General features: G+C 39.2%; 2 protein-coding genes across 2 annotated transcripts; one reads left to right on the forward strand and one right to left on the reverse strand.

Annotated features, from left to right (window-relative positions):
- Nucleotides 1-1828: 1828 nt before the first annotated feature.
- On the forward strand, nucleotides 1829-8429 carry LOC136746803 (neutrophil collagenase). Its single transcript, XM_066699579.1, has 10 exons — nucleotides 1829-2037; nucleotides 4727-4962; nucleotides 5159-5307; nucleotides 5453-5578; nucleotides 5744-5905; nucleotides 6160-6289; nucleotides 6566-6699; nucleotides 7057-7216; nucleotides 7814-7917; nucleotides 8115-8429. Exons 1-10 carry the CDS (start codon nucleotides 1930-1932, stop codon nucleotides 8213-8215), a joined length of 1410 nt encoding a protein of 469 aa, XP_066555676.1. The 5' UTR covers nucleotides 1829-1929; the 3' UTR covers nucleotides 8216-8429.
- Nucleotides 8430-8633: 204 nt separating this feature from the next.
- On the reverse strand, nucleotides 8634-13582 carry LOC136746804 (collagenase 3). The gene is made up of 10 exons (XM_066699580.1): nucleotides 13436-13582; nucleotides 12513-12754; nucleotides 11849-11997; nucleotides 11534-11659; nucleotides 11275-11430; nucleotides 10976-11096; nucleotides 10405-10538; nucleotides 9950-10109; nucleotides 9480-9583; nucleotides 8634-8912 (listed from the first exon to the last, which is right to left on the reverse strand). Exons 1-10 carry the CDS (start codon nucleotides 13541-13543, stop codon nucleotides 8812-8814), a joined length of 1401 nt encoding a protein of 466 aa, XP_066555677.1. The 5' UTR covers nucleotides 13544-13582; the 3' UTR covers nucleotides 8634-8811.
- Between the last annotated feature and the right edge of the window lie 1237 nt (nucleotides 13583-14819).

Here is a 14819-nt window from a genome sequence, read left to right on the forward strand (position 1 = left end):
TAAATTAGACATAAAATGAGTTTTGACTGCAGATCACCATCTTGTATGGAAGTTTACAGTAACTTGTACTTGTATTGTTGTTTACAGGAAGTGGGGCACATGACGTAGACTTCAGAGATGAGGACCTGTCAGAGCTGTCAGCCTTTACCATTGCACACAACGAGTATTGGATAGAAGTGATCAGTTTCAATTTAATGTTAAGGAGATGGGTGTTATGTGACCAACAATCTGTTTATTCTGCAGGGAAGCAGAATTAGAGTCTGCTATTTGAATGTAGCCTACCATTGCCAAGGAAACAAAGCAGCAACAACGACTAAATCCCAAAGACGGCCTAAAATCCACCTACACACAGAAACCTGGGTTTCTGTAGGCTTGACTGTGTTACAGTCTTTCTCTCACTTTCATAATGCTCTGCCCAAGAGCTCTTCAGATTAATTTTACAAGCCACAGAAACAAAATAATCAATGTTGTGATTTTTTTGTTCTCCCTCCTCTGAGAGCCTAGGGAGAGGCTTTTATACCGGGAGGAATCCAAATGAATCCCCACTCCAATCAAGTTACACTCCCCTAAACCCACTGCGACCAATTTAAATCCTGAGTTGGCACACGACAACCCAGATAACCCAGGGCCCTGTCCTCGGGAGGCACAATCCCACAATCCCCTTTAGGTCAGGGACTTGCTAAACTCAATTAGCTGCAGTGTTGAGAATTCAGTCATGTATAGCCCCCTCCCCAGCTTAGAGATGGCTCATAATACATACAGTGTATATATATATATATATATATATATATATGTGTGTGTGTATTAATTAATTAAATATATTCTTATATATATTCAATTAATGTATCTATTTTTGTATTGATTTTATTTATAGTGCTCATACTTGATTAAACTCAGGCATCTCTCAGCTCTCTTGCACAAATTATTTTATATTGTAATACGTGTAGAACCTTAGCTTTCACATGGGACATTATTTCAAATGTGTCATACTGCTGTAATAAGTAGACAACTTCCTTTTTTCCCAGTCATTTTGATTTTACCAATCAGTATTTGGTAATCTATCATGAAACATTAACAAACATAGTTCTTCATCTTTTCAACATGCACTACTGCCTGTGAATTTGTGGCTTAGGAGGATGATTTCACGTTCACTGCATGGTAAATGTGTGTTGAATTCCTAGATTTCCTTTCCCCTGGTTGAAGCTTTCTCCATCCTGACCACACCTGCACAACCCCAGGACTCTGCTGGCCTTACAGTGTTCATCAATAGATAGTAAGTCACTGCTTAGTGAGTTGACACTTCATTACCTGCCATCAGTTTCTCCCTTTGAAATCTCATATGTTTTCATCTTTGTCATCCTGCCTGGCCAGATGTCTGGGCAATTCAAAACATTGACGATAAAGTGAACTTGAGTAACTGTTGAAGTGGGTGCAGCTTCACTGGAATATAAAGTTTATTGCAGAAGAATTTGACCCCTAATTGCAAATGCATAAATATTTTTAAGAAGCATTCCTGTTGTTCTCAGACATCTGTTTTCAAATGCAGAAATCCCTTTTAATAAACATGTGTTTTAATAAATGTAAGAAGATAAATGAATTGACCACTCATTGTATGGATTTTATGGAACTGTGCAAAGTTGTAGGATTATTATTGTTCACAAAGTTGAGCACTTAAAAACACTGATGATAATAAAAATACTAATATACACAATTTTATGTGGATCTTTAATGGTCTGTCGTTCCTCATGTGATTTAACTCCTCGTCAAGGGCAGGAAGCTGTGAAAATAGCCATTGTACAGTTCTTGTTCGGACATGAGGCTCAGTGCACAGGGCGGGCAGTTCCAGGTGGTCTCTGAGTGGATTTTAAAGTTGGAGATGGTTGGGTGACAGAGTGGTCGCTGTGTGAGAAGAGCAGGCGACAGGGAAGCATGAAGACGATCTGGCTGTGTGTGTGTGTGCTGACACAGCCGTTCCTGATGCTAGCCTTCCCACTGCAGTCGCCACTGTCAGAAGAACAGGATCTGAAGTTTGCTGAGGTAATTGTACCTGAAAGTATATGTGATCTTTTTATAAAGATGCAGCATAGCATATTGTTGTAATTGTTAACAGTGCTGTTAATAATCTCAGAGAGAAATTACTAATTTGGTTCTTCTAGTATATACTTGTGGTGAATATGAATAGTTTATTACAAACTAATATTTAACCTAATAGCTGTCACTTGATTGCATTAATGGAATTACTTGCATCTGGTATTGTGTCACCCTGTTTTGTTTCTCCTCATGCAATAAAATAACTTTCTTAAGATGGTTAACAGACATTACTATATTCTCTGTTCTAAAAGTCTTTTTCTGTGAACACGAGAAAACAGATATTGAGAAACAGGGTTTAAAGTTCTTTTTATTCTGTTTATTTAATTTATCTTGTGTGTGCAGGAAATGTTATTGAGTGTTATTTGTCTTTTGTCTTATTTTCAATTAATTTATCTTTATGACAGATCTGTTAAAATTCAGAATTTGTTATTTTTAAAGAATAATTAAAAAAAGCTATATTTAAAGGGTGTTGAAGTTAAATTCTTTAAAATGATTTCCTACATTCCAGTGATACTGTGAATTTACAGGGTTCTGTGTTTATGGTGAAAACTGAGTGAACTCTTCAATTACACACCTGCTTATTTAGTTTTTAAGTGCATTCCAAGAATGTTTACTCAATAATCTTGCTTTTTGCCATACAGTACTAAATTGTCAACATGTTAAAATACCATACCTGTTTCTGAGGAGTTCGATTCCATCTGTACCTAATAAACCAGAGGTCTTTGTCAGATTAATCTGTCTTCTTTGACACATGACTGCCACTAAGCAACAAGTCAAATATGAAATTCTTAGCCATCTATTGGACGGTGTCCTTTGGAGCAGGCATGAGTGGCAGACAAATCTATCCTGAATTTGTCTTTCTGGATGTTCAATATAATGTGACCCAAAGTTTGTATCTCTTCATGAATAAGGTAAACCAAGAAGAGAATCAAAATTAGTTTTCATTTCTACTACATTAAAGAAACCCTCTTAGAGTACTGTCCACCATTTATACCAAAGTAATACATTTAAAAAATAATATATTAAATAGATAATCTATACAGGACGCTAACTATATATATATATATATATATATATATATATACACAGTATATATATTTTATAAACTTTATTTAAACAGGGAAAACCACATTGAGGCCAAAGTCTAATTTTCAAGTGTGTCCTGCAAGACAAGCATCGCAAATAAGAAATATAAACATTTAAAAAAACAGACAAAACACAGCATAAAAAACTAACAATACATTTTAAATAAATACAATTATCAACATAAAACACATTCAAAATAACAATTACATTTAACATTTAAAATCATAAATCAACCTTTTGAACTGTCCAAGTGGCACCAACACTTCCAATTTTAAGGAATTCTGCCATTTCTTCCATAAATAGTGCACAAAGAAACCAAAAGCAACTCTGCCTGACTCAGTGGAAACCAAGGGAAGCACTAGTGTAATCCATTCATGGGATCTAATTCTGTAGCTATTGGATCTCAAATTAATTAATGTTCACAAGTGTGATGGAATTTTTGCATTAGTGCTTTATAAATAAATACTAGAGCATGCAGCTCCCTTCTAATATACAATGATGTCCATCCCAACACAAAATGATGTGTTCTGTACCCATGACCAGTAAGTGCAAAATGGAACACAATATCCAATGGTTTAAGTGTGGACGGTTACATGTGTTTATCAGTTAATCAGTTCCTTAAGTTATCAGTTAAAAGAACTTATCTTTTAACTTATCAAGCCAGATCACAAGATATTTATAGGAAGTAACAGATTAAATTTTCATACCATTTTAACTAGTAATATAATAATAATTTAAATCTAACATGTGACTTTGAGAAAAACATGCATTTTATTTTGTTTGCATTTAGTACAAGCTTAAGATTAGAAAGTATTCTCTGCAGGGCCCAAAAGTCATATCCTGGAGATCATCTGCAAGCAGAATTGCATGATCCACTGTATTGAAAGCTTTATCCACAAACATGGCAGCACAATGTTTTCTATCATCTAAGGCAGTCTGAACTGAAGTTTAAACTGACTTACATGGGTTGGGGTTAATGTTGTCCTTTTATCAATTTAATACTGTGTGATCAATTATATTGTGGTGCATTGGTTAGCACTGCTGCCTTACAGCTCCAAGGGTCCTGGGTTCAAGTACTGGCGGGGGGGACCTATCTGTGTGGAGTTTGTATGTTCTCCCATGTCTCTGAGGGTTTTCTCTGGGCATTCTGGTTTCTTCCCACTGTCCACCTGTCCAAAGACATGTGGGTTAGGTTGATTTGGTCTCTCTAATTTGCTGTGTCTGTGTTTTGTTGCCCAGCAATGGACTGGTGTCCCATCCTGGGTGTATTCCTGCCTCACGCCCTATGCCTGCTGTGATCAGGTCTGGCTTCCCTATGACCCTCACCAGGATAAGTGGTTTTGAAAATGGATGGATGGAATTAACTATGTTATTCATCATATTGTATTCAGCAGGGTCCCTTCAAATCTTAAAGTTGCAGTAAAGCCCATTTTGTTTATCGCAGTGAGTTTAATCCCAAATTGTGAACTGTGATTAACAAGTAGTAACAGAATTCAAAAAGAGTTGAAAACTTCTCAAACACCTAGTAAAATGCACAAATGTATTTTAGGTGTATTTAAAGAAGTACTATGGCTTTAAACCCCTGCGTGGGCGTCAGAGGAGGGTGGCAGAACAGGAGGGTTTCCAGGAGAAGGTGAAAGATATGCAGCGATTCTTCAGTCTGCCAGAGAATGGGCACCTGACCGAGGACACTCTGGCCACAATGAGAAGGCCCCGCTGCGGCCTGTCTGACGCTGAGACGTTCGGTAGTTACATGAAATGGAGAAACACTAACCTGACGTACAGGTGAGAGTGGCTGCTTCCAGTGGATCATCACATTCTGTCTGACATTTTTTACATACATGCATACATACATACATCAAGCTTACAAAATCCCATATATGACTGATTGCCCAATGTCATTTAGCGATCAGTGGTCTGAACTATAATGGATGCACAGGGTTCTCTGAAAGTCTCATTTGGGTGTCTCTTCTGCCCACAGGATTGAGAACTACACATCGGCCCTGACGCCACCACAGGTGAGAAGAGTTTTCCGGAGAGCGTGGAGACTGTGGACTGACGTCACTCCTCTGCGCTTCTGCAGGAAGGCCAAGAGAGAGGCAGATGTGATGATCTCTTTTCAGCTCGGAGGTGAGCAGATAGAAGAGGGGCAAGGTCTGACTTGCCATCTGTTACTAACCAGGGTAACAGGAGGTGTCAAAGCACCCATGGATTCCACCATGACTTCAATCCCCTTAATGGTGCCAGCAGCGTTAATTCTGAGACCCTCTTACAGATCATGGAGATAACTCTCCCTTTGATGGGAGTGGGGGCATCCTGGCTCACGCCTTCCACCCTGGTACGGGCCAAGGAGGGGACGTGCACTTTGACGGAGGGGAAACCTGGAGTGTAAATTCCACTGGTAAGACACAGAGAAGAGGACCAGAGTCTGGGAGGCTGGTCACTTATTCCACTGCATTTTGAAACCTTCCATCTCAGGATGTATACTGTATATTCAGATATAATACATAGCAGATCACATTATAGGCTGCCTATGGAGGTGTCATATTCTTGATTTCTTCTTCAGGGTACAACTTGTTTTCTGTGGCCGTGCACGAGTTCGGACATGCTTTGGGCCTTCAGCATTCATCGGATCCTGGGGCTGCAATGTTTCCTGCTTACAATTATATTAAACCAAGGGACTTTGAACTTTCCTACCAAGATGTGCAACGCATTCAAGAAATCTATGGTGAGCCGTTTGTTTCCTGGTTTTGAGTCAAAGCCACATCTGGGTTATATCAAAGAATTCTTGCTGGTGGTATCATACAGTTTTGCTTGCAAAGTTTCAGCTTCCTGATTTTCACAAACAACCACAGGGATTCTGCTATTGTCAAATGTTGATGTGGCAGCTGAAATCTGCCCATTCCCAGTTGTGAAATGTAATGCTAAAATTCAGTTTGTGATTTATTCGAGCTTTGTTATATTTGTTTGTTTTAATGATAGGTGCCCATCCAAATTACAGTACAAAAGCACTGAAGCGGCCCCCTCCTAAAACACCAGATAAGTGTGACTCTGGATTAGCATTTGACGCTGTTACAAGAATGCAGGATGAAGTGGTCTTTCTTAAGGACAGGTACATTTCTAAATCTTTGTTTGTGTGCTTTTCATTATCATTACATCATTTAATGTATTAATTTAACTTAACAGTTGATCCCCTTAATAGGTTTCATGCATACATTATACATATATGAAGTGTTGAATCATGTTTTATTAATGAATATGTTATAGCAGGGGAGTTAAAAACAATATGGTGATAATTAAACTTTTGGATATTTCCATCTATTATTATTAGCTGTGAATTCTTAATAAAGCACTGTTTGTGTTATTTCTGTGTTTTATTTTTTCTCAGGTTTCTGTGGCGACGCCACCCCCAACTGGTAGAAACTGCAATCTCGCTGATATCCAGCCTGTGGATCGCTATTCCTTCATATGTAGATGCTGCCTACGAGAATGTGGCAAAGGATTTCATCTTAATTTTCAAAGGTACAGTACATACATCTTGTTCAATGTTAACCAAACACACAGTGCTTCTGGACAGGAATTCACAGCTGATGGAAACAAAGCAGTGCTGGTCTATTAGAAGAAGCTCCAGCCATTAGGCACAGCTCTCTGCGGCAGGTTCACAGGTTGTGGGTTTTCATTTGATTTTGAGTTCAACATTCCCCATAAGCTTTCAGCACTGCCTGGTGTTATCTCAACCAGATGAAAAAGGGGCATATAAACCCATTCCTGAGGAACCAATGCAACTGGGAAGAATGGATAATTTCAATAAACAAGGCCATTTATCTTATTTATGTCATACGATAGACATTCTCCTGACGATCTCCTGTTGTTGTGCAGACACTCAGTACTGGGGGCTTCGGCGTGTGGAGACCCTGCAAGGCTTTCCAAAGAGCATCTCTGATTTCGGATTCCCTCCCAGCGTGCGCTCAATAGATGCCGCACTTCATTTCCGCTCAGCTCAGCAAACCCTGTTCTTCACTGGGAAGGCCTATTGGCGGTATGCGATTTCGTAAGCATCTAACAGCCTGAAAAACACATTTCCCCATGTGTTTGTCATCAAGAAAAGGACAAACCTTTTATGACTGTTTTTCTGATATATAATATATACCTATAAACCTGTAGATCCTGAAGTATGACTAAGTGCCTGAGCTAAATCACACTGAACTGAGAGTACACAGGAGAAAATGATGTGGACAGACAACACTCCTCATAGTAAAACCCATGTGATAAGGTCTCATAAGATAAACATGGCTGACCCTAGTGCCATGTGAGGCCGTGCGGCTCAGCCATGTTGTCTTTCATTCTGGGATTGTCAGTATCTATGGAACCTGAAACCTTGCCAAGACTGAGGGAAGATGATGTTTACTAGATTATCTAATCTTTGTCCAGCAGTGTCAGCATCAAACCTCAGTCAGTTCCAACCCTGTGCTGTAGACTTCTGTTGGTGTTCAGATTGCATGTAAACTGGAATGTGATTAGTGGCGAAATGGATGTAGAACCAATCTTGGTCTAAGCTTGATGAGGGAGTCTGGATGTTAACTGACTATTGCCAGAGCAGATGGCGAGCACAAGTTCAGTGACAGCTGTCTTTCAGATACAATGAGAAAGAGGAACGGATGGAGTTCGGCTATCCTAAACCCATCGCCCAGGACTGGCCAGGCATTGTCCCTCCTGTTGATGCGGCTGTAATGTACGAAGGTACGAGAGGTCTGCATATTTCAATGGGAATATCATTTCAAGAGCTTTAAATTACATTCTGCGATAGGAAATGTGATTATATTTTTTTTGTGGGGGAGGTTATTGAGCATAAGTATATTTATGGACCATTTTACACAACTTAACTTTATACAAATCTGTTCCATTAACTTTTCCCTCTTCTCATTGTCCTTCCACAGATTTGGCCTATTTTTTCTGTGGGCATCTGCAGTATCAGTATGACCCCGTCCACAAGTACGTCATTCAGACCAGGCCAGCAAATGAGTGGCTGCAGTGCTGAAGGAGTGGAATGGAATTTTGCATTTAACCTTATGTATTATCTGTATTACATCTATGATTGTATTGAATGTAGAGTATTATAATGTGAAATGTTCTACTAACAGTCTTCTAATAAATGTATTATTGTCCTTTTGCGCATTTATCATGACCAAAATTACAATGCGCTTGATTGATATATATGTAAATAATAATAAATAATGACACTACTAAGTTGTTAACAATCCTGTCCTTTTATTAAAACACTGCATTGATCAATTTATTCTTCGTCAACACAGAGAAAGATGCTTATTTCTCACCAATTTTGGTTTATAAATTATCTTTAATCTGAACACGGAAACAAAATTGTTAGATTCACACAAACACATATCCCTTAATCCACCCTCACCCTTCCAATGAAACAATACAGTTGAATGAAAACAGATTGTTCTATAATTTAATAAGTTAAAAACCTTTGGCAACAGACCAGCGTTTACAATGAGCTGCGTGGTCAACACACAGGATTCCAGCTGAGGCGTGAAGGCCTCAGCACATGTTTTATACAAATTGTGTTCACACTGAATTATGCATATGGTGCCATCTTTTCATCCCCTGGGTGCTTTAGCAGTTGAGGATGGCGTTTGTCCTCTGGATGCGCAGGACCCTGCGGGCTCTGTAATTGTACTCGAACTGCACATGTTCACGGTAGAAGTACAGATAGCCTGCCAAGAGAAATCAGGAGAAATTAGGAGATATATACATACATACACTGCACTTGCACTGCCCTCTTACCTGATATAAACTGGATTAAACCAGACTGTTATAAATATGCACTATGTCATTGACTGTGAGGTATTTCTTTCATTGTGATATGTGAAATTTGGGGGAAGCCCTTGGCTTGCCTCCAGCCTTCCCTGTGGCAGGGCTTTTATTGTAATCCACTTGCATAGACATGCCTGTTATTAACACTGAGGATCAGAGCTTTATTATCACTGTCTCAAAGTCATATTTTTTACTAAACTAAATGTTTAACACTTTAAGGCTGGTTTTCTGTAAAATTGAACATCAAGTTGTAATGAAAAGTATTTATGTTTATCAAGTTCACAGAATAAATAGGGAAACAGAGTTCAGTTCAGTTTGCCAGCCCAGGTTGAGATCTGCATTACCAAAACATTTTTAACAAGTACATCATTACTTACAATTAACTTATAACAATCTATTTGGAAAAAAAAAAAAGAAAACAACAAAACATCTGAATGTTGTTTATAAGGAGGAAGACTTTTACAAACCATGTTGATTGGAAACAGCATCTACTTCCTCCCCAATGCCTGGGAAATCGTCCTCTATGGACCTGGGGAAGCCCTTGTCCATTGTTCCACTGCTCTCATCATAGCTAAGAAAGAAACAGGGCTTCATTAATACCAATGCACGCGTATTTAAATTACTACATAACTCACCCTTGTAAAACAGTAGTGCAGTATTATGCTGCTCCAAATATATATATATATATATATATATACACCAAAGGTGTAGAACTAACATTTCTTATTTTTACTACTTAAAGTAAAGCTGCTGTTTCACTTAATGCTGAAGGGTGTAATATTTCCCGACCATACTGACTGAGATCCTCTCACAATTTGGTTCGGAGTAGAACTCTCTTCTTCATTCAATATTGTACTTTGGCACAGCATGGCACATCCTTTCTATATCTATGATTTGACACAAAGAACGACAGACCCCTGGGTCACAGCTAACTGACCTCCAATAATCCTCATCTGTGAAAAGCAGCGTCTTCCTGGTCTCTTTGAGGTAGACGGCAGCATCTATTCTCCGCACGCTCTTTGGAAGACCCAACTTGTGAATATATTTTGGGTAGCCTTCAACCAAAGTGTATCCATTCAGAGCCCACATTTTGATACCTGTGGAAGACCCAACAAACTCCTTTAAAACTCCCACCAGTAAATGCTCATTATGTAATCAATTAATTCTCATTGTTAATACTTGGAAAAAAACAGCTTTATGAATACAGATTTAGATTTTTCTATGCTCAGATCTTGCAGACTGCTTTATGTAACAACACCAACCACATATGACATGATCACACTATAGATAACAAAGCAAATTTTAAAGTAAATTATCAAAGTAATAACGGGATAAACAATGTATATGAATTAAAGTGTAAGTGTAATAGTATAACAAATGAAAAAAAACAACCTCTGAATATGAAGACCAGGTCCTTTTCAGGGGATTCGTATGCTGCGTCAATTTTGTTTGGAAGAGAGGGCCAGGTCATTTTAATAAGGGTTTGTTCTGGTTCAATCATCTGAGGATGCAGACGCCAGAAAAACCTAGGACACAAACAGTCATCTCAGGGTGGACCACCAATGTCAAGTTCACACAGAGAAGTGTCACACACGGCAAATGACCAGCAGACGTTGCACAAAGTAGCAGAAAAAGAACCAGGGTCACATGATAAAGTGTCAGCCAAGAACATGTCATTACTCATCAAGTGACAGAATCCCAGTCTAGTGCACACACTCCAGTAGTACTTTAAAAAACAATCCTATATCAGTTTTATATATATATATATATATATATATATATATATATATATATATATATATATATATATATATATATATATATGTTTAATTCATTACATTCTATGCAACTCTTGCAGTTATATACAATTAATCTTAATTCTTTCAGTGAAAAAATAATTACATGCTATTACATGTTATAACAATTATAACATATGTCATAAAACATGACTTCCAGAAGGTACCTGTCTTTAAAGATGATGGTTTCCCCTCTGAGTTCAGTCACAGCATCGAAAGTCAGCATGGGATCACATTTATCAGGTGCATCAGGCTTGGGTTTCACTTTTCGGTAATTCGGGTTTGGGCCTGTAAATTAACCCACATAGACTATTAAAAAACTAGACTATTATCTCCCAATCAGCAATCACAAATTTAAAAGATACTGTCCTCCATGGCAGCTTTCTATTTTCATCACCCAGCTAACTTAATCTGGGACTTTACTCAGCTTTAATCAGTCTCTCCCAATGAAGCAGAAGACACGTACCATAGAGGGCCTGTATTCCATTCATATCATCCTCAGAGAGAGGAAAGCCCTCGGAGTAGGAGTACACTGGATACATCAGAGCACCGGGGTCGTTCGAGTGGGCCAGGCCCAGAGCATGACCAAACTCATGGGTGGCAACTATGAACAAGTTGTAACCTAAACATGGGATGACAATGAAAGAAAAAGTGCATTGTGTTTATCAAGATAGAAGCACTCGTGTTTGTGAGCCCCAATCCCAGTGAAAATCCCAGAGATGTACCACTTGAGTCTGTTGACCACGTTTCATCTTCATCAAAGTGTGTGTCTCCGCCGAGGTTCTTGCCAGGAGGGTATGCATGTGCTAGCAGGCCGTTGGGTCCATCAAAAGGATTGAAGTCCCCGTGTTCTGCAGGGGGAAGACAAAAACACCAAGGGTCACAGGATGGATTTAAGCCATCTGAAGCGCTTTGTAAAATAATCAATCACTATGGTCTTGCCTGTTAGAAATGGCTTTAATATCTTCACTATTCCCTCAGTATCTCAAAAGTGCTTAACAGTGTCACTACGCAACTGTATGGGGAGAAAGAAGAGTTACCCTTTGCTCCGAAGGCTATCATGATGTCTGCAGTGCCTTCATGTATCTTCTTGAAAACCAAAGGCGTCACGTCACTCCATACTTTGAGCGCATTGTGGATGGCCCTATCAACGTCTTGAGGCTTCAGATCTGGGGTGTAATTTACAATCCTGAGGAATGTAAAATAAGTGAAAATACAAATACAAATTTATATATGAACAATCTGCTAGTAGAAATGTCTTCTCTTTGGTGAACTGTAAACCCCCTTCCCTGCCCCTAATTCCACACCCTCTTTGGTAAATCAGTTTGTCCAGGAAAAATTACAACCACATTCTTTCCTCTCAGTGCCTAAGGTTGATGTATGATGCAACAAATACTGTTTTCCCTATAATTCTGGAAGAAGCATGGAAATAGACTTCAGGACATCTTGGGAAATAATATTGGAAAACATTTCAACATCCGCTTCATGTGATGTTGAAATTAGCCAGTTTTTAATTAATGTATTTTCCCCTCTATTTTCCCATGTTTTTAAATGTAATCTGCAATGTGCTGATGCATGGGAATGCTTTATAAAATGAGCAAGGATAAAAAACATACCACAATAGCTTGGAAAGTACTGTCTTGTGTTAATGCTACAACATTGATCCTGATGGCCCTAATGTGACCCAGCTCTGGTCAGCCCTACCTGAATGTCACATTGGTGTTGTCCCATTTGAGGTTCCTGGGGAAGAGATTGTACTCCCTAACGTCGGGAACCCCACAGCGAGCCATTTTCATGACCTCCAGTGTGTCTGCATCTAGATTCCCAGTGACCTTCAGGTGGAAGAAGGCTTGCATCTCTCTGATCTTCTCCTGCATGAGGTCCGAGGGCCGACCCAGGCCATGGAGCGCAGGAGGAGGGAGACCGTAGAACCTGCGGAGGTAAGTCTGAAGAAAAGCAATCCAGATTGTCATTGTCATGATTTGGTCAGTTTTCCAAAGCTTAGAATTTTAGACACTCACTTTGAAGAGAACTAGATATTTCCATCAATCCACCAATAAATAAATAAAGAAGATTTTAATATATTCCTGTTTGCTTTTTTATAACAGACCACATAGAAATAATTGCCCTTTGGTGGTGTTAGAAAAGGATCTACATTTTGCAGGTTGACACTGTTTGTAAATAGTTTTTTATTTTATTAATCTTGTGCTGGTGCTTTTTGTTCTTTATATTTCAGAAATCTCAACACCAAATTGCTTAGCTTTCTTGGAGGGTATTCTAACACCTCGGCTGATTTTCACTAACCAAACCCCCGTTAAAGATTAAATAAAGATTAAGTAATGATTCCTATCAAGGCTATGCATTAAAATTATATTCTATCATAATGAACAGACGGTGCAAATTATTTTATATAAATGATATTGTATCCAGCAAAAAATAAAAATTCAACCAAAGAGCTCCTACAGAAAAAAAAAGAGGCTTTACCGGTCTTTGGTTTCAGAATACATATACCGGCATGGAAGTGTAGAAGTTTTATAAAAGGTAACTATTGTCCCTGTTGTGAAAAAAAACAGCATTATGAACATTCTGACTGACTTACAGAAAACAAATTAATTTGAAAAAGTCACCTCTGCGGCGTGCTTGCTGTGCTCATCCTTCTCTGACTCCTGTGAAGGCAGCGGAAATGTAAAGGAGCCTGCGATTATCAGGAGAAACAGGAGCGCGCTGACCTGCATGTTGCCTCTGGATTCTGCTGCCCTGATACACGAGTCCCTCTCCCGAGACCAGTCATTATTTATACCTTACGGGATTCTTTGTCCCATCAAGTGATCCACATGATTCATCCTGGAAAGCACCAGACCACTTCCCTTTCCTTCTGTACCCAAAGTGCTTACAGGACATGCCTGTGGTATGGTGGTCTGGGCCCCCCCACCCTACCCAAAAGTGACCTGTAAACACAAACAAACAGCTTATGTCAACACCTGGCTTATAACACCCTTTGTTCTTGCATCACTTGTGCATTGCTGTCTAGAAAAGACAGAAAAGGCCTAATCTTTTGTGGATTTCTTCGGAAAAATAAGAATTCCTCATTCTTCTTTAGTGAGACCCTCCCATGATACTGTACAATACGCTGCAACAGCCGTGATTAATTTCAGTACACATATTAAATCAAGGACCCTGTTAAATACATAGTTTTAAAAAGCTGGATTTGAAAAAAATGTCTCTCTCATGGGTGGATTGTAACACAACACTCGATCTATATTGGACTATACAACCGCTGGGGGACCTCACAACCACCCCTCCCTGTACAAGCTCGGACCCGGATCCCAGGACACACACCACAGGATCTGGGAAGTGAAAAGTATGTATTAATAGTTCCTACTCACACTATAGAAGGTTAATGTAATGAGGGCAAAAAGTCTGCCGCTCTAAAGCATGCAGGTCAGAGAGGAAAAGACCTAGAATGAAATACTTCTGCTAAAATCTGCTAACAATTGGGCAAATAAAAACTCTAACCTAATCTACTCTCTTCTCCAGGACCCAGGACAGCTCCACCAAGTGGCGACACTGTGAAACTGTGGGCACCCACAACCTGTGTGTACTGAGTGAGTTCCCATTCTCAGCGTCTCTGCCCAGTCTTACTAGCACGGGGTCCCAGTCCAGGAGTGGAGAGGAGCTGGTGCCTAGAGGAGTTGTGGGGTGGAAGCAGGGCGTCACCAGAATTAATGTAGCTGTGTCTCATTAGAGTGAGAGCTCCAGAAAAAGAGACCCACGTAAAAATCAATCAATACAATAACCAATTCAGCCAGATAACAAAAAATGTAATACTTAAAATTCATCAAACAAATCAATAGGTAAAAGGAAAGAACAATAATCCATGATTGAGGGCTGTGCTTTGGCACGGCACGTGACATTTGTGTTTCTTAATTCGGTTAAAAGCACATTTCCAAAGTCATTTCAAAGAGTTAGTGAGAGTTTAACTTCCTTTGAGAAAACAGAGTGAACTAAATA

Source organism: Amia ocellicauda, chromosome 3 (genome assembly GCF_036373705.1).
Source record: "Amia ocellicauda isolate fAmiCal2 chromosome 3, fAmiCal2.hap1, whole genome shotgun sequence".
Lineage (NCBI taxonomy): Eukaryota > Metazoa > Chordata > Actinopteri > Amiiformes > Amiidae > Amia > Amia ocellicauda.